Source organism: Phodopus roborovskii, unplaced genomic scaffold (assembly GCF_943737965.1).
Source record: "Phodopus roborovskii unplaced genomic scaffold, PHOROB, whole genome shotgun sequence".
NCBI classification, from domain to species: Eukaryota; Metazoa; Chordata; class Mammalia; order Rodentia; family Cricetidae; genus Phodopus; species Phodopus roborovskii.
Window position 1 is genome coordinate 11,648,552 of NW_026125052.1, and position 23,447 is coordinate 11,671,998.

The 23,447-nt window shown below is 46.4% G+C and overlaps 1 protein-coding gene across 1 annotated transcript in view; it reads right to left on the minus strand.

Annotated features, from left to right (window-relative positions):
* Positions 1–18,065, minus strand: part of Igf2bp1 (insulin like growth factor 2 mRNA binding protein 1) — a 39,207-nt gene extending 21,142 nt beyond the window's left edge. Inside the window, exons 1-2 of the mRNA XM_051207072.1 lie at positions 17,563–18,065; positions 16,378–16,438 (exon numbers count right to left, since the gene is read on the minus strand). Coding sequence (XP_051063029.1) covers positions 16,378–16,438; positions 17,563–17,737 — 236 coding nt within the window. The 5' untranslated portion in view covers positions 17,738–18,065. The remainder of the gene's footprint in view (positions 1–16,377; positions 16,439–17,562) is intronic.
* Between the last annotated feature and the right edge of the window lie 5,382 nt (positions 18,066–23,447).

The window sequence follows — 23,447 nt, forward strand, 5'->3', positions numbered from 1 at the left end:
CTCCGGTGTGTGGGGGAAGCCACTGACTATTCTGCCTCTGAGAACATGACCAAGTGCAACGGAAGAGCTGACTGTTGATTTTACTTCAAGAGTTTATATAATATGTAAGTTCTTGTGGTTCTCATTTTTTTTTTTTTTTTTTAAAATCCTTGTCTTTAATTGTATGTGTGTCCTCAGATGCCAGAAGAGGGTGCTGGAGGGGCAGGCAATTGTGCACCACTTGATGTGGGTACTGCAAGAACACTATGTATCACAGCCTTGGCTGTCCTGGAACTCTGTAGACTAGGCTGGCCTCAAACTAAGAGATCCCTGCCTGCCTCTGCCTCCTGGGTGCTATGATTTAAAGCGTGTACTACCAATGCCCAGCAATGATCTTCCGATACATTCAGTCAAAAATCTAAGAGCTGCTGTGTGGTGGCTCACAGCTATTATCCCAGCAGGACCATGAGTTTGAAGCCAGCCTAGACTATATGAGATGTGCCTTAACTCTACCTTTCCCCTCCCCACAAAAAAACATCTGAGCGAGCTGATCCAAACCTGTAGTCCATGCACCAGGGAAGTTGAGGTACAATGTTTAAACTGCAGGTCAGGCCTGAACTACCTGTTCAAGTGCTTTCAAAAAGAAAACAAAGTATTGTGCATAAATATGTGATTCTTGATATTAATTACACACCACTCCAGACAGGGTTTCATGATGGAGCCTTGGCCGTCCTGAACTCCCCATATTCTTATTTCAGTCTCCACGGTGCTGGAATTACAGAATTACAGGTTTGTGTCACCACCACACCCATTCACCTAACCTTTCTTCAATGTGGAGACTGTAATTCAAAATTTCCTCATGTGCATAGACACTAATGGTTTCTGTTCTTTTAGTTCCTTGTGTGGCTTTGGCTTCATTGCTACTCCTTGGGACCGGACACTGTCCCACCGTACTGAGCAGACTATGATGGAGAATGGCCTTGCTCCCATAGAGCAGAGGTGGCCAGGCCAGCTTGTTGGTGTGGAAAGAAGGGAGCAGGTAAGACTTGTTGGGGAGTGCAGGTAATTCTGCTATGGTTTTTATGTTTTTTTTTTTTTTTTTTTTTATTACAAAAAAAGGGGCTCTAAGTGAGCTGGGCCCTTTCCAGATGAGAAACAGTGCTCATCAATGGCTCTTTCCAAGATGGCCTTGGTCTCCCAGATCACAAGACTATCAATACTTCCTCCCCCCCTTCTTAACCACATACAAAACAGAGAGATGGCTATCAAAGCAGGGGGTGGAGGAGGGGGGAGTCCAGAAAACTTCTGAAGGAGGCGGACCTGGCACGCTCCGGGCAGGGCAGTAGCTGAGAGAAGGGGTGGTGCCGGGAAGGGAGGAGGAACTGGCTCCATGCCCAGGGCTCCATGCCAGGATGATCCAGCGGCAGGGCAGCCAGACAGGCCAGGCAGCCGCAGGCACTCTACTGAGTAGCTAACTGTAGGTTAGGACTCAGGCTGAAAAAAATGACCAAATAAGATGTCTGCAACCAACAGAAGAGATTCCATCACCACCACACAGGGAGGGAGGGAGTGTGAAAGTGTGTGTGTGTGTGTGTGTGTGTGAGAGAGAGAGAGAGAGAGAGAGAGAGAGAGAGAGAGAAAGAGCGCCCAGGCATCGCTAGAATGTAGCTATGTGCACGCTACCTTTTAAAGAGGTTTTTAAATCTTCATTTATGTGCTTATGAGGTATGGGGGGGGGGTGTTCACGTGCCACAACATGTGTAGGGAGAGCAGGTAACATGTTCAAATAGGTTTGGTTCTCTCCTTCAGGATGTGGGTCCTGGGGTTCAAACTCAGGTCATCAAGCTTGGCACCAAAAGCCTTAGAGCTTTAAATGTATGCCATGCTCTACTGTCCCATGTGTATCCTGGATTCTAAACTAATGCCACAGGGCTGAAAGAGGAAAAGTCCTCTGCAAGATGCTCCATATCTAGCCCTAACCCTGATTTCCTCTCCTCTGGAAAGGTCTTTACTCATGCATGTTTAATGCCAAATTGGGGGTTGGGGAAATCATTGAACACCTCTTATTACCAAGAAATTCTGGCTAAGGAAAATCAGATTCAAGTTTCAGAGCAGTTCCCCTCATTTCAAGGTTCAGACAGGGGCAGAACTAGTAAACTTGGGGAGTAGAACTAGAACCCAGCTCTACGGGCTGGTCTGGGCTGATTTCACCAAACAGTGTGCTATGCTCTTAGCATAGCAGAAGCCATTAGAGTCTGTCGGTAAGTGCAGGAAAAATGCCCATAATCTGTATGGCTAAATGCTTGCCAACTGGCTTTCACTGCATGCGGCTCTAATTTGGGCACCAGATTTAATTTGCAGAACAGCTAACTACCCTATAATACGGCTGGATGGCTGTCAGAGATCTGTTACAGAGGGTAGTCATGTCAGTTCTTCCTTTGAAATACCAGCTATTGCAAAAAAGGTGCAAATGAGGGAGAGGGAAGGACGGAGGACACCTCAGCAATGAAGTAACTCATTCATTCAGAACAAATGGCTGACAAGTACACATACAGAGGTTTTTTGTTGTGGATTTTTGTTAACTCCGTGCCCCTTACTCATCTGGGCAGCCCCAGAGGTAGCTGATCTCTTTCCAGGCTAATTCCCGGTCAGACTGAGTCCACTGCTGCCTCCTCCCCCCTACACTGGGCCTCAGTAAAATCTTACTTTTTAACTTTTTAACTGCAGGGGTCTGGCCACATGGAGTGAACAGTGGGGGGATGGGGGAAGACCCTGGGGGTGGGTGAGACATGCTGATGAGACCTTCACCAAAGCTTAAAGCATACACATGAACCTCCTGTGTGGGTCCCTCAAGAGCACTGCCCTCGCCCCTCTTCAGGCTGAGGGGGAAGGTTAATAAGTTGAGACCCCCCACCACCACCCCTCAATTGGATATGTTGTCTTAGCTCCCACCACCCATCTGTAGCTTTTCTTCAGGAGTCAACCGGTAGAGCACTGGAGAGCCCGAGCTAAGCCGTGAAACCTCAGAAAGGAGTCTCTCCCCAAGGTGCGGGGCAAAGTTCTCAGAAGCAAGCAAAGAAGCCAGGCCTACCTAAAAAGATATCACCAACTCACAACCTTGTCCAGTGAAAAAGGGTTAGCATGATGCTGAAAAGCCTTAGGGTTAAAAGAAAGTAACTTATCTTACCAGGAGAAAGAGACTCTGGTGTATCCTCTCCAATTGTCAACAAATACCTGTCGGTGGTGGGAGTTTGAGAAGTGTATGCTAGGTGCTGTCAAAGTTCTCAGAAGGACTCTCCTCCACCATTCCTGCCCAGTCCTGACTACAGTGGGGGAGTGGGTAGATAACCCCTCCGAAGGGCCCTTTCCCCCCAAATTGAGAGATTATTAAGAGTCAGGACCACCAATGCTTTCCAAAATGGCTCTCGGCCATCCAGACCAGGAAGAAAAGAGGGTCTTCAAGAGCCCTGAGGACCTAGGCCTTGGCCACAGCCTTTTGCCAGGGAGGGTTGGAAAGCAGAGCAGTCAGGGCAACTGAGGAGGCAGCGCCTGGGAAGGGCGGCGGCAGCTGAGGTGGGGGAGGGTGGCAGCAGCTGGGGGGGAGGGGAGCCCTGCAGGCCGCGCAATTGAGAAGGCCGGAGCAGCTGAGAGGCCCGGCCTGCGCCCCACGAGGCGCCCCTTCCCCCAGCGCCTCACCTCACCCAGGGGAAGCCGAGCGCTCCCCACCCCAACCCCTGGGTGGGCTGCTACACGCTGCAGAGGGAGGAGGGGTCAAGGATGCGCCCCAATCCCTATGCCACAGTCTAGAATGTTCGCAGCAAGGCGCCCTGGGTACCCGAGGTCGCGCAGCCGGTCCTGAGCCGAGGGGCCCCGGCGGCCCTCGGTCGCCCGCGCAGGGCCGGGGGGAGGGGCCGCGCCGGGGGCTGTGGGTGGGGGTGGGGACCGGGACTTTGCCCTTTGTCTCTCTCCCTCTCCCTCTCAGCAGAGCCACCGGCCGAAACCCGACCCCATAGGCGAGCCAGGCAGCCGGCGCGGGGCAGGCTCCCCCTCCGGGGTTCTTTAGTAAATCCAGACCCCGACCTCCCCGTGGTCAGGGCCGTGACTGAGGTGGTCCTGTGGGGGAGGGGGCTTCCCGCCTGAGAACGCGCCTGCAAACATTTAAGGGGAAACTGGGTAGGGGGCAGGGAGCCGGGAAGAGGCTGGGGTGGGACCTCTGAGGCTGGAGAGAAGAAAATGGCCCTGGAGGCTACAAATCCTAAAGGACATCGTCCGGGCTGCGCAAGGCGGCAGAACCAAGCCGCGGAGGCCTTCCACAGACGAGACGGAAATGGGATGTGGGAGTGGGGCACAACCCTTGAAGAGAACTTATGGGCTCTCAGGCCATGGGGAGGCCTAGGCTCGACAGCAAAGTTATAATTTAAAAGTTATCCTTGTTCCCATAATAAAATAGGGTCTTAGGACGCGAAACGAACTTATAATCCCTTCGGGGTGTCATCAATTATCTCTCTAATATGCAGCTTTGCACAGTACTTCCGAGTTTGTCTCTACACACAAAATCTATGAACCTGGAACATGAGGCTGACGTGGGCTTCTCAACCAGCAGCCAGAGACCGAGGACACTGTTATTCCCATTTCCAGGGACAAGAGTCTCAGAGATCAACTAGCCCAAAGAGGCAATGGCCAGAAACAGCATAAGGCTTGTTCCTACTTTCCAGAAAAACAAGGTAATTGGGTTCTTGTTCCCTAGAAGCCAACATGTACCAGGTAAGAATTAAGATTCCGTGGGCGTTCGTGCCTATCCGCAGGGAGGGGAAGCAGAAAAAGGCATCTCATTCTATGCCCTGACCCCAAGCTCTGCTTTCCCCATCCCCTGAGCGCACGCGCTCGCTCACACACACACACACACACACACACACACACACACACACACACACACACACACACACACACACAAAACCCAGAAGAAGTCAACCAATCGTGGTTGAAGATGTGCAGATCTTACCCAGATTCATCAAGTTTCTAGAGAAGGAAAATCCAGGTGAGGAAACTGAAGGCCCAGAAATAAACAATGCCCCTAGATCCCACTACAGATGGCCGTTTCCTAACTTACAAGGGAAGACGGTTGGGACCCACCATCTTTGTTTACTTCAGCCTGGGAAGGAAGAAGGCTCAAAGCAAGGACAAATGCGTGTCGGGTGTGTTTTTCTTTGCAAAGCTCAAGCTACTGCAATAAAGTTCGGGAAGACGCAGCCCGTGTGACTGACAGTTCAGGGTTAGAAACAAATGGCGGGACTTTAAAAACAAGCACCCCTACTGCAGGCAGCCCTTGGTTGTGTGGCTGTCATATCACACCTGGATGTGCCTGGATGTGGTGGCAAGAACACCTTTGTAATTCTTTTGTTTGTTGGACTAGGGTCTCAACAGAAACCCAGGCTGACAGAATTCAGGGCAATCTTCCTTCCGTCCTGGCTTCCAAGTGCTAGAATTACAGGTGTGAACCCCCACATGGGGCTCCTTTGTAGTTCTGAGAGAACAGCTTGGAACTAAGTTAGATACTCAACATAAACCCCCTCCAATTGTAGGAGGACAATTTTTGATCCTTGATCCTCCCACACAATGCTCCAAGAGGCTCACTGAGAGCAGTAACAAGTCTACCTACCTTAACTCTCCCCCCAACTCCCTGCCAGCCCAACCCTCCTTAATCCACTGCCTGTACTCCAAAATCCAGTTTAGCTGCCACCAGCCTCTCTGTTCAAGTTCTTGAGTTATGGGTTAATGTACCCCACTATCTGAGTGCATAATCCCCAGCCAGTCCCACAGCTTTCCTGGATATAAAGGGAAAAGGCCTGAGGGCAGATAGGTGGCATTCTTCCTCTTGTTAAAAGCAGAAGGAACTTTGTCCTGTACCTCCCTCCCTCTTTGAGGAGACTCCCTCCCTCCCTCCCCCTCTCTCTCAACAATCCTTTTGCCCGAGTTTCCCACCCTGGCAGCAGAATTCCTGTACTGCTATAAGTAAAAACCCAATAAATAAAAACAATGCAGGAAAGTGGTCAGCAACAATGAAAGACCACTTCATCACAAAGAAAAAGGAGAACAGGGAACAGAAGACACCTGAGTTTTCAGAGAAAAACCTAAGAGTGGCCTTTCGCTTGTCCCTTGTTTTACTTCAGGTATCTAGCAAAGGAAGCAATAAATAGTAGATAAGAGGGAATGAATGTATACATGGCTACAAGTGCCAATTCCTGCAACAATATGCAAACTATCACAAAAGTCAGTACTAAGTTGCCAAATATTTTCATACTTATCTGTTATATGTTTTAATTTTTTATAGCCAGCGGCTGATTGGCAAACAGAATCTCACAACCCCAGGCAAATGCTGCTGACAGTGTGGATCCTTCCCCCTCCCCTTGAAAAAAAAAAATAAAGCAAAGGAGCTTTGGAACTAGAAAGTAGCGTTCCTCTCTTAGCTAGGAAGGCAAGAAAGCTACTCATTCAAGGTGGCCAGCAAAATGCAGGGTCAGAAGTGGGGCCTGATCAACTCGGGCAGGCCCAGGGTTCCTGAACATCATCCCACATCCACACAGCTCACTCTTCTCTCAATGTCTGCAAAATCCAAAGCATTTCCTTTTTGAGGCGCTCTCACTGTGCAGTCCTGGCCCGCACTGACCTCAAACTTACAGTGATCCCCCTGCCTCTGCCTCCCAGCACTAGAATCACCGGTGTGTGCTGGCTGTTTTTACATGGAATAACTTTATGAAGAGGAAAACACTCAAGAGTATTGGGAGGTGGGGGATGGTTCAGCGGTTGAGAACACTAGGACTCATCTAGGACTCACATTCCCAGCACTAACATGGCAGGAGATCTGGCGAACACCTTCTGAATGCCCCCATAACACACTGGCAGGCAAAACATCCATACCCAGGGATGGAGAGAAGGCTCAGTGCTTGAGGGCCTGTGCTGCTTGCTCTTCCAGGACCTGAGTTCCATTCCCAGCACTCATATCAGGTGTCTGTCTCACAACCACCTGTAACTCCAGCTTCTAGGAAGCTGAAGCCTCTGGCCTTCTTAAACATCTGTGTATCCCCAGACACACATATACAGACACATAATTAAAATACCTACACACATAGAAAGAAATAATATCTTAAAAAGAGTAAACCCCAAGCCAGGGGTGTTCTCGTTGGTAGAAGTGTGTGCCAGGCATTCGGCAAGGCTGGGGCTCCACCACCCCACCACCCCTGGAAAGCAAAACCACTGAAATACAGGGGCAGGAATCCCCCCCACAAAACAAAAACACAAACAAAACCCTGCTCCTGTCATGACCTCAGTCAACAGCCTAGTACTGTTGGTCCTTGCTCAGGAAACATGGACTCCAGAAAATGCAGCTCGTTGCCCTGAATTTCTGGGCTCTATTACAGTTGGGCTTCTCCACCCCAGGGACTATGTCCTTGAGAGAGACAGAATAAATGCTTCTAACTGAACTGACAGCACCAGGTTCCCTCAATCAACAGTACAGTCTCAGTTCCTATCTCCCTCACTTTCTCCTTCTCCTTGGAGGATGCAATGGGAAGCTGATGAGCCCAAAGTCATCCCAACTGTGACACACAGCAATCTGCATCATCAAAAATTGTAAAACCCTTTATAGTAAGTGATTAAAGCAAAACCCTGTTAAAGGGCCAGAATCCACAGGTTGAAAGCCTTGCCATAGCCAGTAGGAGTTTCATACCTCAGGCTGTGAACATGTGCACCCAAGGCATGATTAAGGCATGTCCCCTGGGAACAAGGAGGACAGAAGGCAGAAAGTGAACATGAAAATGAGTTCAGGGTGGATTTTGCAGGACTGTTTCCAGACTAAGGAACCAGGGAGAGGATGCGAAGCCACAACAAAGGCAAAGGAAAGAGGAACTAGATTCAGTCACCTCTAGGGCATTCAGGGACCCCCAATTTCTTAAATGCTCATTTTATGAGCTTAATAAAAGCAGAATATAAAAACCAACATCTCTATTATCTGCCATCAGGGTTAGGAGATGCTCCTGCCTGGTAGAATTCACTGCCCCACCCTCCCATTCACAAGTGGCAGTAACCTCAACAGTGACATCAAAGGAAAAGTATTAAATGACCCATTTCTCCTTTTAAAAGTTGCTTCTCCACCCGAGTTGCTTCTCTCCAACCTATGAGTTGGTTATCGTGGGAGCTCTGGGAGCTCTGGAAGGTTGCCCACAGCTAAGCCTTTAAGGCAACCTACACCACACCCACAGTATGCCATCAGTACAGCACCTGCCAAGGAGCATAGTGAGTTCTGGGCCAGATTGGGTTACACAAAAAGACCCTGTCTCAACAACAAACCAAACCAATAAAATAATGAAAAACAATGTGCCAAATTTACCAAGCATATACAAAGCATACTGAAACACCTAATCTCATGTCTTAGAGAAACACTCCCAAGTTGCCATACACAGTCCTAAGACAAAACTTTTCATAGACATGCTTTCAACCACGAATGCACACTCTCCGTTCCAATTCTGGAGCAACTACAGCTCCAAGGAGCAGAACTGTGAAGCCTGGAAAGAAGACAAAAACAAAAACCTGCCAGGTCAAGTCCATGCCTAGAGCAAAGCAGTAAGGCTGTAGTAACAGCACTGGCTCTACGTACTACTCTCTGCACACTTTACAGTCAGAGAAACCGAGAGCCTCTGCTTTAAACACCAGCTCTCCCATGAGGGAGAGCTTTCTTTCTTTACCCAAGGTGCATAGAAGACCGGGGATGGGTCACCTTGGAACTCTTCCTCCCTCCTGATCCGTCATTGTTTCCAATAATGCCAACACCTTTGATCCCAGCACGCATGAGGCAAAGGGTCTGTGTGAGTTCTAGGCTACCTTGGCCCACATAAGGGAGTTTCAGGCCAGCCAGGACTCCCTTCCACAGAGAGATCTTGTCTCAAAGACAAAAACATGAGCCTGGCCCAATGGCTCACACCTTTAATCCCAACAGAGAGAGTTACAGGAAAGGTTCCAAAGCTACAAATAAACTGAATAAACAAATAAGATCAACTACCTTGTTTTGGATTCTTGTTCTTGAGACAAAGTATCTTTACAGAGCCCTAGCTTTCCTGGGATTATGTTGGTCAGGCTGGCCTTGAACTCATGGAGACCTGACTCTGCAGCCAGAGTGCTTAAGATTAAAAGTGTGTACCTCCATGAGCACCATTTGGTGTTTTTGTTTTGCTTTTCAAAACAGCATTTTTTTTCTGTGTAGCCCTCGTTGTCCTGGAACTTAAAACGTAGGACGTCCTGAGGATGTCCTCAAATTCAGATACACCTGCCTAAAGGTATGTGCCACTACAACCAACTTTTTAAGATTCTTTTGTGGCTTTTCACATCCGCTGTGTGCATGTGTGTGTTCAAGAGGAGACCAAGAGGATGTTGGTGCCCAAGTTAGACATTCAGACACTAGGAATGCAGCTTCTTTAAAAAAAAAAAAAAAAAAAAAAAAAAAAAAGTTGCCTGAGTGCTAGAGAGATGATTTCATGGATAAAAGCACTGCCTGCTCTTCCACAGGACTGGGGTTCAATTCCCAGCACCCACATGGTGTCTACAAGTCATCTATACCTCCATCCAGTTCCAGGGTATCTGACTCCCTCTTCTGACCTCTGTGAGTACCAGGCATTTACATGGTGCACACACATACATGCAGGCAAATTAATCACACACATAAAATAAATTAATAAATAATTCTTTAACCACCCTAGCAAAATGCCTCAAAAGAAGCAAATAAGCCATGTAGTGCTGGCACATGCCTTTGATCCCAGCACTCAGGGGGCAGAGGCAGGCGGATCTCTGAGTTTGAGGCCAGCTTGGTCTACAGAGTGCGAGGACAGCCAAGGTTACACCCAAAAACCCTGTGTGTGGGGGGTGGGGGGTAGGAGATCCAGCTCTGTCCAAACTATCCACTCAGATTTTGCTCACACTAAACAATTTCATTTCAGACTTAACCTGAAACTAATTCTAAATGAGAATATTTGGAAAATTCCCTCTTTTGCCAAAGATATATAAACTAGAATTCACAGAACAGACAAACATTACAGAGAAAACACTTGGCACTTGCCTTCTCAATAGAAAAATCCCCAAATGGGCTTTACCTGAACTCAACAAAAATTCCCAACCAACCCCTATCACCGTTTCTTCTCTGCCTTCCAACCCCCAAAATATCAGTTTATACATCTGCCCCAGGGGCTTGAAAATATCTGGATAATCCAATCAGTTCTTTTTGGCCATCCAGCTGTTGACTTGGTACTTTTTTCATCTACAACAGTTGCCTAGTAGCCAAGCTCTGCCCCTGGTGCTGTCTCTGCACCAGGACTGCATTTCTGATGTTTGGTCAGTGCCGCAATCAGATTTTTCTCTAACTACATTAAAATTATGAGGTCCAGACCTACTTTGGGAAACCTCATGATTTATCCATAATCAGCACACGTCTGATTTCAGTGGCTTGTGTTTTCAAAGAAAGCTTGCCCCTGTCATGTTTATTCCAAACTCACTATGCTGCAAAGGTTTAAAAGAAAAACTGGGTCTTATGAAGCTGACTGTGCAATAAATATTAGAACTAAAAGGGCGGTTTTGCATCTTTGAAGTACATATTGTCAAAAGCCTCAAGGGCCATCCAATTGGACACGGGCAGAATTTGGAGTGAACTGAACACCTTCAGGCTGGTGATCTGTTCTGTGTTTTCTCTTAGAGGACCATTTCTAGCCAAATCAATAATCAATAACCAAATGGGCCCGTACCTTAAGTACAAGTTGGGTTTTTGTTTTGTTTTAAGAAAACTTTGCTTCTGTTTTGAAGAGATGTTTAAAAAGATCAGTGGAAATGGACAGGAGCACAAGTTTCCTAAGAGTAAGACCCAAGCCAAAGCCTCCCTGGTGGTCAGCTGCACACCCAGTTTAAATGTTTAGTTTTGGTTGTGAGCCTAGCCTTTAACTGAGCCGAGCCATTTCCCCAGTCCTATCTTCACACACACACACTCACTCTCTCTCATTATTATTACTCTCAGCCTTCAGGACAAACAGACCAGTTTGTAAAGATTACATTGCTCCTATTACATGAGTTCTATTCCTTGAATGGGCAAATGGCAGTGGCATCTGGGTAGGGTAACTACAGTGCCGGGGCATTTGCTTTCTCCCTCTTCTCACTCCACACGGCCCCTTTTTACCTTAGGATGCAAAGGTCTGCCAAGGGAGCTGGGCCCTTGGAGCCCTCCGTCTAGGAAATAGCAGAGGCTGTGAGAGTTGGGATCTAGGTACCAGATACTAAATCCTGATCCAGAGTCTTGAGGACCCTGGAAAAGAGAATGCGACTAGGAAGATTAGGTTCAGGGCCCGGGGCTGGGAAGGTGACTGTGGGAAGGTCAGAAAGGGGCTGTCCAGGAAGAGCCTCTGGCATGCACCTCTCTCCTCTCTCACCCCACCCTCGCTTTTTTAAAAGGGGAAGTCCAAAACTTAGAGGGCAAAAGTAGCATGGCCTCCTTCCTGCTGGCTGCATCTGTCTTCCTAACCCTGGTGACAGAGAGTAACTAACTACAAGCCTCCAGTGGCTTGTAGTCTTTCAAAGTAAAGTAGGAAATCCAAGGCCCAATCTCAGTCTCAAATCAAAGTTGCACTTTCTAATGAGACAACCCCATTTTAGAATCTTTTAAGACATGGGGACAATTTATTTTAATGGATAGGAAAATGTCACTTCATCAATCGCCTTGGGTTCATTTTTTTCTTATGACACTATCTCTGCCACTCACTTTCCACTCAGAAACTGAGGTAGGTATACACCAAAAAAAAGTTTGTCTTCCAGTAGCCAGCCAGGTCTAGAGGCTGTAATCACACCTGTAATCACTCACAACACTGCAAAGGGTCCCTGAGGCAAGAGGGTCACCATCAGACTAAAGCCAATCTGGGATACACACTGAGACCCAGTCTCAAAACACAAACACCTGCTAGTCTCCTTTTCACTTTAACCAAACCAAATGTGAAAACTTTTGTGGTTTTTGATAGTCTCTACATGACTGTTCTAAAACTCACTCTGTAGACCAGGCTGGCTTCAAACTCAGAGATCTACCTGCCTCTGCCTCCTGAATGTTGGGATTAAGGATGTATGCCACCACTCCTAGGTCAAATAAAATGTTTGGGTTTTTGTTGTTGTTTTTTGTTTGGTTTTTGAAGACAGGGTCTCTGTCCAACAGCCCTGGCTGTCTTAACTCTAGACCAGGCTGACCTTGAACTCACACAAAGTCACCTGCCTCTGCTGGGAGTACTGGGATTAAAGGCACGCAACAACAAAGCCCAGATCAAATGTAAGGTTTTCATGTATACATTGTTTTGCCTGCATATATGTTTGCACTCCAGAAGAAGGCACCAGATTTGATTGCAGATGGCTGTGAGCCACCATGTGGCTGCTTGGACCTCTGGAAGAAAAGCCAGTGAATGCTCTTAACTGCTGAGTCATCTCTCCAGCCACCCTCCCCTTTTTAAAAATATTTTATTTATTTTTATTTTATGTGCATTGGTGTTTTGCTTGCATATATCTTTATGTGAGGGCATCAAATATTGGAGTTACCTACAGTTACTAGCTACCACATATATGTTGGGAGTGGAACCCTGGTTCTCTAGAAGAGCAGTCTCTTGGCTGCTGAGCCATATCTCTAGCCCCAAATGTAGGGCTTGATTAAATTATTTTTTAAGTGTTTTTCACTATGACTGTTACACATTAAAAAAAAAAAAAGCACAGAATAAAAACAAAAAAACCACACACACACACACCAAAAAAAAAAAAAAAAAAAATTAAGATTCAAATGGGTAATTCAGAAAGATTTATAAAACCCAAGAAAACCCATGCCATCAAAACCTAGACAACTGGAATAAAGTCACTCTGAATTTAGTGATGGGACTCCCAATCTGCCCTTCTTTAACCAAACATTCTGCATCTGAGAAACCAGCAGAGTAAAATTCTGTCTTTCTAATTTGTGTCAGGGTTAAGAAATTCACAATGCTTTCTTTCAAGGGTCACCTAATTAAGAAACTAGGATTCATTCCTACAAAGGAAGGATATTTACAGATTTATAAAATCTATTTCTAAGTGGAAACTAAAATGGAGGGAATGAATCTACCTTTCCTACAAATCCTAAAGAAAACAAAGACAACCATTTTTTCATTTAAAAACACACAGGCTAACATCCTCTTTACTAAAAAAGTTACAAATTGTTCCTGTTATAAATTTTTTGCTGTTTTGACTTGTTTTCCCAAGACAGGGTTTCTCTGTGTAGCCCTGGCCTGGCTGTCCTGGAGGCTCCTCTTGGAACTCAGAGATGAGCCTGCCTCTGCTTCCCAACTAAAAGTGTGCAACCACACTGGGATTCCATGAGTGCTTTAACAGCCCAGGCTGCTATCTTTCAACTGTCTTCCTTAAAACTTTCAGTCCCTAACTCCAAACTCTGTGCTGTTTGTTTTCCAATTAAATGCAAACTTATTTCTGAAGGTGGCTCTAACATGTTTCAAAAAAATTTCACTAAATTTCTTTGGGGGGAGGGGTGGGGGGAAACTAGTTTTCATTTTAATCATTAGAAAGTTAGGAGAAAGTATTAACCCACTTCATTTTAAATCAATATAAAGGAGAGAACAACAATCGACCTGCCTAAGAAATCAAACTTGGAATCACATACTTCATATGTTGTTAGCAGCAACATTTCATTTTGATGACACAAGTTGACTGTAAATATGCAAAGTTTAGGGACACATTCTCCTAGAAAGGGTCTCAAGGGTAGGTGCATGAAGTTTCATTATCTGGAAAAGCAAATCAAGTCATTTCCCTCCTTCCTTGCCTCAATTCAATTTCTCCTAGAAAAAAAAACACATCTAAACACAAATGCTGCACCACTGTTTTTAAAAATGCTTTGGGTCAAAAAAAAAAAAAAAAAAAAAAATCAAAACAAAAATGCTTTGGGTCCTTCTCCTTTGTACCAATATATGCCAATGAATATGAATAGATATAAATTCTCAAAGACCAAAATTGCCAACCAAATTCCCAGTAGTGGCTAAGAGAGGTGACGAAGGTAAGAGAAATTTAATGTCCCCCATATTTAAAATTCAAATTTGCTGTTTTCAGCTTAAATATGATGCTCGGCCTAATTGAGTGCTTAAAATGTATAAATCATATTTATCAAATATATTCAAAAGGACAACAAAATACTGTAATACTTTTAAATTATAACTCATTTGCAACTGAGAGTTTATCAAGAGTTCAATTTTTTAAACACTGAAAACATAATTCATATAGAAAAAGATACCTCTACAGGTGTTCATTTTACCTAGAATTTTAGTCCTGACTGAAGTCTCTTCTGCATTTCAAGAGACTGAAAATGCCAGTAACAAACTCAACTGAAGGAGTTATGTTTAGACACAAACTAAACAAACACCACATCACTATTCCTCAAACTGACTTAATGAAAACAAACTTTTTAAACCACAAAACTTCAAAAATTGGCTCATGGTAGAAATAGTCTTTTCTCACACCACTACACAGAAGAGGAGAAAAGACAACTGACTCGATTTCTGGTTCAAAAACTATTTCAGTAATGGAGAGAACACACAAAAGATCGAATTTAATATGAACATGAAAAGAGAACATTTTTAAGAACCGCTTCTCCCAGACCTCCTTTCCAGTCCAACTCAAAAGAGTCCTTAGTAATGCTTTTTGGAGGGAAGAGGGAGCCTAGATAGAAATGCCATAAAAGCAAGCAGATGGCTTGAAGAGAAAAGATCCACAAATACAGGGCACCACAAAAATTAAAAGGTGTTTTGAGTTCCATTTCACCACATTTTGCTATTTCTTTCTCTTTTTCCCTTCTTCTAGCTTTAAATTTTAAACTATTCAAGAGCAGAGGAGGTAAAGATCACATATTTCAGAATTCCAGTTATTAGATTTTTTTCCATCAACAATTTTGAATTTAAATATTTATAACCTTCAAAGAATAACTCAATTATGTTATTCTCTCCCAAATTTTTCAAAATAAGACTTTTCCTTTCTTCCAATTTTAGTGCCTCTTTGCTCCTAATTCTAATCACCTCTCCAACCAGTTTCTCAAGCATTTGATAACAAATCACAAACTATAAACAGACACAAGCCATATTGATCATCTATAGATACAATCATTCAATCACTTAAAAATCCGAAGGCAAACCACAGAACAGTTTATCTCCAGCTGGACTTCAGATTCTTTACAAATAACCCCCTCCACACACACAAAAGCACAGCACCCACCACACACACACCTTCCCACCTTAGGAAGAGGGCCAAAAACTGTTCAGAAATTCAGCAAGTTTCCCTTTGAAAGAGGGGGTTGAGGGAATCAAATGTACTGAGGGCTGCTTCCAACTAAAGACAGGAAAGAAAACTGCACTGTCAACATGTTCCAAAAGTCTGACGTGAGACACACGGCCCTTGCCAGAGTTCAACCAAAGACTCCAGAATTCAGGGCAGACTGGAAAACTTTAGGGGAGCAACATGGAGAAACCCCATTTTGCTAGAAAAGACAGAATACAGGGGAAAAAAGAACTCAGATGAGAACACACACACACACACCCACACACACACACACACACACATACACACACCCATTCATCCCCGGAGTTCTAGACCCTCCAAAGAGCCTCAGCTCACAGCCTGAGCACAAAGCTCTCACCCCAGATGGTCCCTTGTAACAATGGGCTGAAGGAGTGGGGGTGGAGGGGGCTGGAAAGGGATAGTACAGCCAAAGCATATTCTTTGAAAATCCAGTTGAAGAGGCAACGTAAGATGTGAGGGACTGGGGATGAGGGTCTGTGAGGGGGCAACAAAATCCATGCCTGTTAACAGAATTAATACAGCATAAGGAGGTTCTAATGGGGGTAAGTTGCTCATCATTTTAACCCCCCCTAGGAAAAGGATTCCCCTAAATCCACTTTCAAATTATGATGTGGATGAAACGAACAGAAGAAAAAAAAAAAAAAAAAAAAAAGGCCTGGCAGGAAGTTAAAAGAAATCACCCCCGCCATGAGTTTGAACTCTTCGTATCTAAGGTGCCCTACAAAAACCCCACACTTTGAACTAACTCCACAGGGTTTCCACCTATTGATTTATTTTCTCTTTAATTTCTTCAAGTAACATCTTTTTGGCCCATCCCAGTCCCAAGTTGTTGGATTTTTTTTTTTTTTGAAGCTGTAAAACACCCATTACAAGATCTTGGCCAACCTTCTCTCCCAACCCCCAACATCCGGAGTTGGGGGTGGAAAGACCAATAATGGGTTTGTTCCACTCGAAATGCTATAGATTGGATCCCTAATATTCCCGTTTCCCCCAAATGAGTTCTTTTCTTACCTTTGTTTTTTGGGGACCGAGTGTTCAATCTCTAATCGTTTTCCTTGTAGTTCTACTTTCCCTGAAGATTTTAAAAAGAAAAAAAGAAAAAAAATGAATGAATGAGGGAACGGGAGTGGGGGATGGGGAGCAAGGGTGGATAAGGGACATAAGCTAAATTCAAGAGTTCTAGTGCCCTCCTAGGAATCCAGGCACTAGCTGCCGAAGTCTGTGTGAGGAAATGCTGCTCTGGGCATGGTAGAACCCATACATTCGTTTCTTTTTTTTTTTAATTTTCGTTTTATTTCCACTAATCACGTGGACTAGTTGAACAGGCTGCTCAGAGAGCCGGATTTAGGAAAGGTGTGAGAGCGTCTGTGTGAGCGCGCTGCTTCTGCGACTCCCAGAAGTAGGAAGGAGCCAGGGGAAAGGATCACTTCGTTTCTCCAAGTGGGGTGGGAGTAGTAGAGTATTAAACTTTATTTTCCTGCAGAACCACGGAGAAGGGCTTAGGCGACAAGGCGTCACCTGTCGGGGCCGGAGAGCTAGCGGAGGGCCCCGGGGGGCGCGGCGCGGCCGGGTGGGGAGGGTCCCTCGCGGCAGCCGCGCGCCTCTCGGCCCAGCCTGGGCGTCTCGGAAGCAGCATGGCGACCCGGCGCCGCCGCGCCACCCCGCTCACGCCCCACTTTCAAATCAAAATGGCTCAAGCCCCAGGCCTTGGGCGGGAGGCGGGAGCCCCTTCCTCCCAAGTCCTGTGTCAGGGCTAGTGCCCAGGAAGAGAGCGGGAAGCCCCGAGGTGCAGGAGCACCCCTCCTGGAAAGGCCTCGGACGGAGAGCACGAGCGCGGGGGGAGCAGCGGAGGGGGTGGGGGCACCGGGGAAACCGCGCCTAGACCCGGACCCCAGGGCCCGGGAGACCCCCACCCCCACCAGTTGCCAACGGGGGCTCCCGCCCCGTCGGTGGGGAGGGGGGCGAGGAGCCTCGAGCGTCCCGGGCTGGGGGAAGGGAGAAGGAAATCCCGACTGTTTCTGCGTGGGGTGGGGGCGTCGAGGGAGGTCGGTCGTGGCAGGGTACCGAGGCCGAGCCCCGCGGGCCCGGGAAGAGTTGGCGGGCAAGAGAAGAGGAGCTGCAGTCCCCGTTGTTCTGGGATTTCGTTGTGGGTTGTTTTTTTTTTTTCCTTTTCTGGGGAGGTGGCCGCGCTCTTACCCGAGAAAGTTTCGATGGCCTTCATCGCCCAGTGCTCGTCGGGGCAGTCCACGAAGGCGTAGCCGGATTTGACCAAGAACTGGCCGCTGTAGGAGATCTTGTGCTCCGCAAATACTTTCTCCAAGTCTGCGGGGGTCACGCTCTCGTTGAGGTTGCCGATGTAAAGCTTGTTCATGGTGGCGGTGGCGGGGCAGGACGCGGTCCCGGGCAAGGCCGAACGGGCGGGCGCGGGCAGAGAGCCTCCTAGGCCGAGAGGCGTGGAGGGAGCTGCAAACTTTCTACGCACCCCACCCCTGAAGTTGTCCGGAGCTCCGGGCGGGTGGGCGGCTGAGGGCACGCGGAGGTCACGGGAGAGTTCGGGTTAGCCCGGGAGAAATGCCCGCCGAGCGCAGGGAGGCGGACGACGCAGCGCGGCTCCTTCCCTTCGGTCCGAAACCCCTGCGAGCGGGCTGGTGTGTCACGTTTCTCCGCGGCCGCCCTGGCGCCGCCTCTAAATAAAATCGACTTGAAAAAAAAAAAAATGGAGCGGAAAAAAAAAAGGCGAAGCCACGTGGTGACAGCCCCCACCCACCCAGCACGGAAAGACCCCCGACGCCACCGGGCCCCTAGGCCGTCCAACCTGGACCAACCCAACTGTCTCCTCTCTTGGGGGGCACTCAGCGCACCCCAGGGGTCAACCAGGAAGGAGGAGCGGACTCCCAGCAGCTCCCCTCGCCCCCTCCCCCTTTGCAAGAACCTGGTCCCTAAGGCGGCGCCCCGCCCCCACCCATCTTGCCACTGTGACCTGCACTGGGGGAGGGCGGTGGCGACCCAAATCTCCCCAATCCTTGGGAGTGAAATGTACGGTAATTTTTTTATTCGTTTTGTGAAGACTGGGTTGCCCACCCCACCCTGATAAACTGCTAGCGACTGACAGGCGGGGGACGGCCGAGACAGACAAAGAGAAGCCGAGGACTCCGGGGTCTTCAGGAGGGGGTCGCAAGAACCGGTTATTTAAGAGGAAAGGCGCCTTCCCTCTACATTTCTAAGTAGGGGGTCACTGTCTTCCCCTCCACACCCCTACGAGACTTCCCTGACCTCCCGGGTCCAGATCCAGGGGACCCTGACCGCGCGGGACCAGGAAGCTGAGGACACGGGGGAGGGGGGAGGGACAGCTCCTGGGAACGAGGGACCCGCACCGAATCGTGTTTCGGGATCCCCACTGGAGGAGAGCTGGCTCGCACCCAGTCCAGCTGCTGGATGACAGCGTTCCTGGGGGGAAGCCGGCGACCCGGCTCGATATCGCCCGCGAAGGGCCAGCAGGGTGGGGGAGAGCGATGAGGGGTGGTCGCTTCCTTCACCGAGAGCCAGCGAACCAAAGGGGGTTTGGTTTTTTCAAAAGGCAGTGACCGGGTGGAGACCCGCGGGTCCCCTCGCCCTTCCCACGCAAGGAGCAGCGCACAGGTGGCGTCGCCTGCGTCCGCTCCACCCGAGATGACAGGAGCGGTTGTCCACGCGCCGGGTCTGGGTCTCAGAACTTAGTTTTGGGGTGCTAAATTTTGGAAGGCCGCCGTGGGGGGGGGAGGCCCCGCCCACGTCCCCAGGTCAGCCCGAGCGGGGAGGGGGTAATTTCCGCTCGGCGCTCGAGGAAGCCAGAGGCGGGGGAGGGGGCTGCGGCCCTCCCTCCTCCCCCCCCATGGGGAGGGGGAAGTGGATCCGCCCAGGTCCCTTCCCTCTGCCGGGACCTACGCGTTCCGGATTCTCCGGCTCGGGGAGCCTGAGGGAAAGACCCGACTGGGCAGGGGGCGACACGTGGGCGGTCGCACCCCGTCTGCGCGGTGGGGGAGGGGTCCGCGCGCTGGAGTCCCGGACACGCAGCGGAGCGCGGGATGCACTGCACGCGCAATCTCGGGATCCCCGGCTCGACGCGGCGACACCGAGTTTCCAGCGGCAATGGCTGGGGCTACGCCTGGGGGTGTCGGAGGACGCAGCCCGGGGACCCCCTGCCCGGCCACCGTGAAGAAGGGGGCCGCCGACCCTCCCCCCCGAAAAAGGGATGTCCCCGGTGCCGCGCGAGTCTGCGGGAGGGAGGAGGGTGGTCTGGGGCACGCGTGCTGCAAGGGCAGGTGAAGAAGAGGGTCACTCTCCCCTTCCCCCGTCCCGACCCCATTGTCTCAGTCGCCTGCGGCCCGGCCCGGCTCCGTAACACGTGTTGACTGCACCGATATGAAAGGCTTGAATTTTTTTATTGTTATTTTTTCGTTTGCAGAGTCCGTAAGCCAACTCCGACTTCGGCTCACCGCCCTCCTGCCGGATGATTTCCTACCGTTTTGAAAAGTCGGGAGTTAAAACACAACACCCAACACCTTTGTCCCCCTCCTAGTTTCCCCTGCGCGCCGGGAAGAAATGGGGCGGGGGAGGGCTTCCAACTCAGTTTCTGAGTCTCTCCACCACCTTCACAATCCACTCTCTGAAATCAGCGTTTTGTTCTAGACCAGCCACGTGTTTGTAGGATTTTTTTGTTTTTGTGACATTTTTCTTCCAATGAAGCAACAGGAATTTAGTATTACGAGCTATTAGTTGCTTAGTAGGAAAAATGTTTTCTGCCACGAAGGTGGGAGACTGCTGAGTCTCTGTCCCCACACGGCCTCCCCGACAATCCCCAGCCCCCACTAATTTCGTATTTTGTCAGCCCTTAATCACAGCGTAATTTTTAACAAACTAAGCCAATGAGCTGGAAACAGTGCCTGCCCGTAGTAAGGACTTACAATTTTGAATTTTCTAACAATTTTGAATGAAAAAAAAAAGAACCTGCAGAGTAAAAAAAAATTAATAAAAGTGCAGTGGGGAGGGATTCTCTTGGCCTTTTGGCTAGATTGTGTGGATGGATCTGTTGCCTGGGGACTTCTCTTAGAGATGTGTGTGGAGTTTTGAAAAGGACTAAAAGATGGTCTCAGAAGCTGTAGTAGTCCTTGGGTCTTTATAAATAGTAACTCTGTCTCCAAATCTTTTGTTACATTGGGGGACAAGGAAGAAGGTACGTGGGGAGGGCATCCCAGTTCCCAAAAGCTTTAGGTGCTTTCTTCATTTACTTTAAATCTTAAAAGGTTGATAGAAACACTTCTCAGATAATCTCCCTGGGTAATCTAACCACTGCTGGCTTTTTCTTCCTAAAACAAAAGCAGTTTAACCCTCAAAAAAAAAACAACTCTACCCAGACTTCTAATCTCCTACAAAATACAGCCCATCTTTTACTATCCTAGAGTTCAAGAGAAACAAAACTATTAAAAATAGCATTTTAATTAAATTCACTTTTAATTTGACTCTTTTCCACTTAGGAAATAAATGTTGACTGAAAGTAATCAGGTTTTGTTTTTTCTTTAAATGGCAGGAGAAGGGAAAATAGGAATTCAGTATAGCCTATTTCCACTGTCTATTTTAGAAATCTTTTTAAAAATTACTTCATTAATAATGTACCAATTATTTCTATTCACACTGATTCTTTTTCAAAGTTAGTTGTTTCACACTATTCTAATCCTCTCCCCTCCCTACCCCTTCCCCCACAAGACAGGGCTTCTGTGCTTACTGTCAGGCTACAAAAGTTTTTAAAGAGCCAAGAGTAGATAGAGGCAGCTGGGGTGAGATGCAGTCTTCAGCCCCCACAACAGTTTTACCTCAGTGACCTGGCTGTTTTAGGTTGGGGTTGGGGGAACTACATACATGGTGTTGTTGACTGAGGCTTTATCCCTCCCTTATGAATGCCCAGAACTAAAATGAACCTGCCTAAGGGTTGTGTCTTATTAGGGCTCACATTCCTGGGTGGATGTAAAAGAGGGTGAAGGACCTTTCAGCTCCCTTGACTAGTGTTTTGCTTTGATTTTGATATTAAAGATAAACATGGTGTTGGGTTTGTTTTTGTTTTTTTTTTTTTTTTCCGTTTTTACGAAAAGATGAATCGTCACAGTAGAAATGAGTTTGTATCTGTGCAGGAGAAATTTCTCTTTTAACAATTGCATTTATTACAGTTATCAAACACTGCTTGCTTTTTGTCTCCTATTCCATTTCTTTCCTAGTTTGGTCAACTCCCCTCTAACTTCAAAACACTGAAACTGGATTCCATTTTAAAAATAAAATTCCTTCAATATGAACATGCAGAGAGGGAAAAAAATGTAAAAGAATAAAGCCACTTTTTGCAAAGTTGTAAATTGGAAAAGCAGTTGCAAAAAAAAAAATCCAACAATTTTATTGTCACACAAAACTCAACTTATTTTCAAGTTGTTTCTTGCCAGCATGTTCTGTTTGTAATAGTTTTCTATTTTATTTTTTTATGACTTTGTTTTTCACTGGCTACTTGTTAAACTGCCTCAAAGTTTTCATAACTATCTTAGTCAGGCTAATCGGTACAAATAGTTATTACTGTTAGAAAACTATGTCGCACTGCTTTTAAACTTTTGTAAGCAGTGCAGGAAGGGGAAATAGTGCAGAAGATATATTTTTGTACATAGAATTCTCTCTGCTTTTGTACTAACCCCCTTGGATAAACCCCCAATATACATATTGCAATTTAAATCTAACATTTACACATGATTTCTATCTTTAAAAATTTGGTATGTTCTATAAAAGAGCAGACACACAAAAAAAAAATCTAGAAAGCTGTTAGAGAAATATAAAATAGAATTCCTTATTCTGTGTTTTCTAATGAATCATACTTAATTTTGATATAATTATGTTGCTACAAAATGCAAAAAAAAAAAAAAGTGAAACATGAAACATTTCCTAACAACTCTGACTTAAAAGTTTCTGGAAGTTTTGAGGTTTTTTTGGGTCTGGGTTTTATTTTGTTTATTTTTGTTGTTTGCTTGTTTTTACTGCCTTGGGATGTTTTCTTTCTTCCTGCAGTTTGAAGTGTGGTTCTTTTTAAATGCCTTATAAACTTTGTGAACGTGTAAATTAGTCCCAGTTTCTAAAAGGACAGGCAGCATTTTCTCCTGTCGAATAAATAAGGATAATTATGTGTATAAGACATCTCATGAAATAGAGGAGGACCACAAGCAGAAAAGGACATTTTCCTCTTTGAAATCATCATTTACTAAAAAGTGTTTCACACCCTTAAAAGAATATTTTTTGATCGTAGAAGTAGCAGGATTCAAGGAGGGGGAAGAAGAACATTAAGAACAATTATTTGTTTTATTGAGTCAGTGTGTATGACAAAAAAAAAAAAAAACAACTCAATTTTTTTACTCAGAATTAGTGTGGAAATCTTCAAGCAAGGAAGCAAATTCTTTAGTAACTTTTTTAATGCATGCTTCCAAATTCATTTGCTAATAAGACTCCTCTCCTATGCCTCCTTGGTGGAGGTACAATAGTCTAAAACATCCTTAATGTCTGGCTGCTTCAGCATTTTCTGTTCTACTCCAATGTCATTTGGTCAAAGATAATGAGCAGTTTTGTCTCCTGTAACACAAAATGCAAAATAGGTCCCCATTTCGTTTGTATGAAACTGCACAGTTCCAGAAGAGACAAATGTTATTTTTCCAAATAAAACAAATTTCTGAAAGGAGGGAATCTATACCTAAACATTATTTAACTTGGAGGTAGTAATGAGGTCATTTTGTACTTGAAATCAGAGTTATGTCTAATTATTTAAAGTATTTTGATTAAAAAATGGATGTCTTAGGAAATCAAGCCAGATGAAGTTAATTCAAGCTTTGCTACCAGCATCTATGCATTTTTAAGACAATATTTTTCTAGCTAAAAAGTAAATTATTTTCATTTGCTTTTTATAAGTTTTGTTCTTAAGATTAATTGATTTTTTTTTTTTTTTTTTTTTTTTTTTACTGTTACTTGTAAGGATTCCCCAGCAGGAGCTGCCTCAAATGTTGCAAAGTTGTTATGGAAAAATGTTG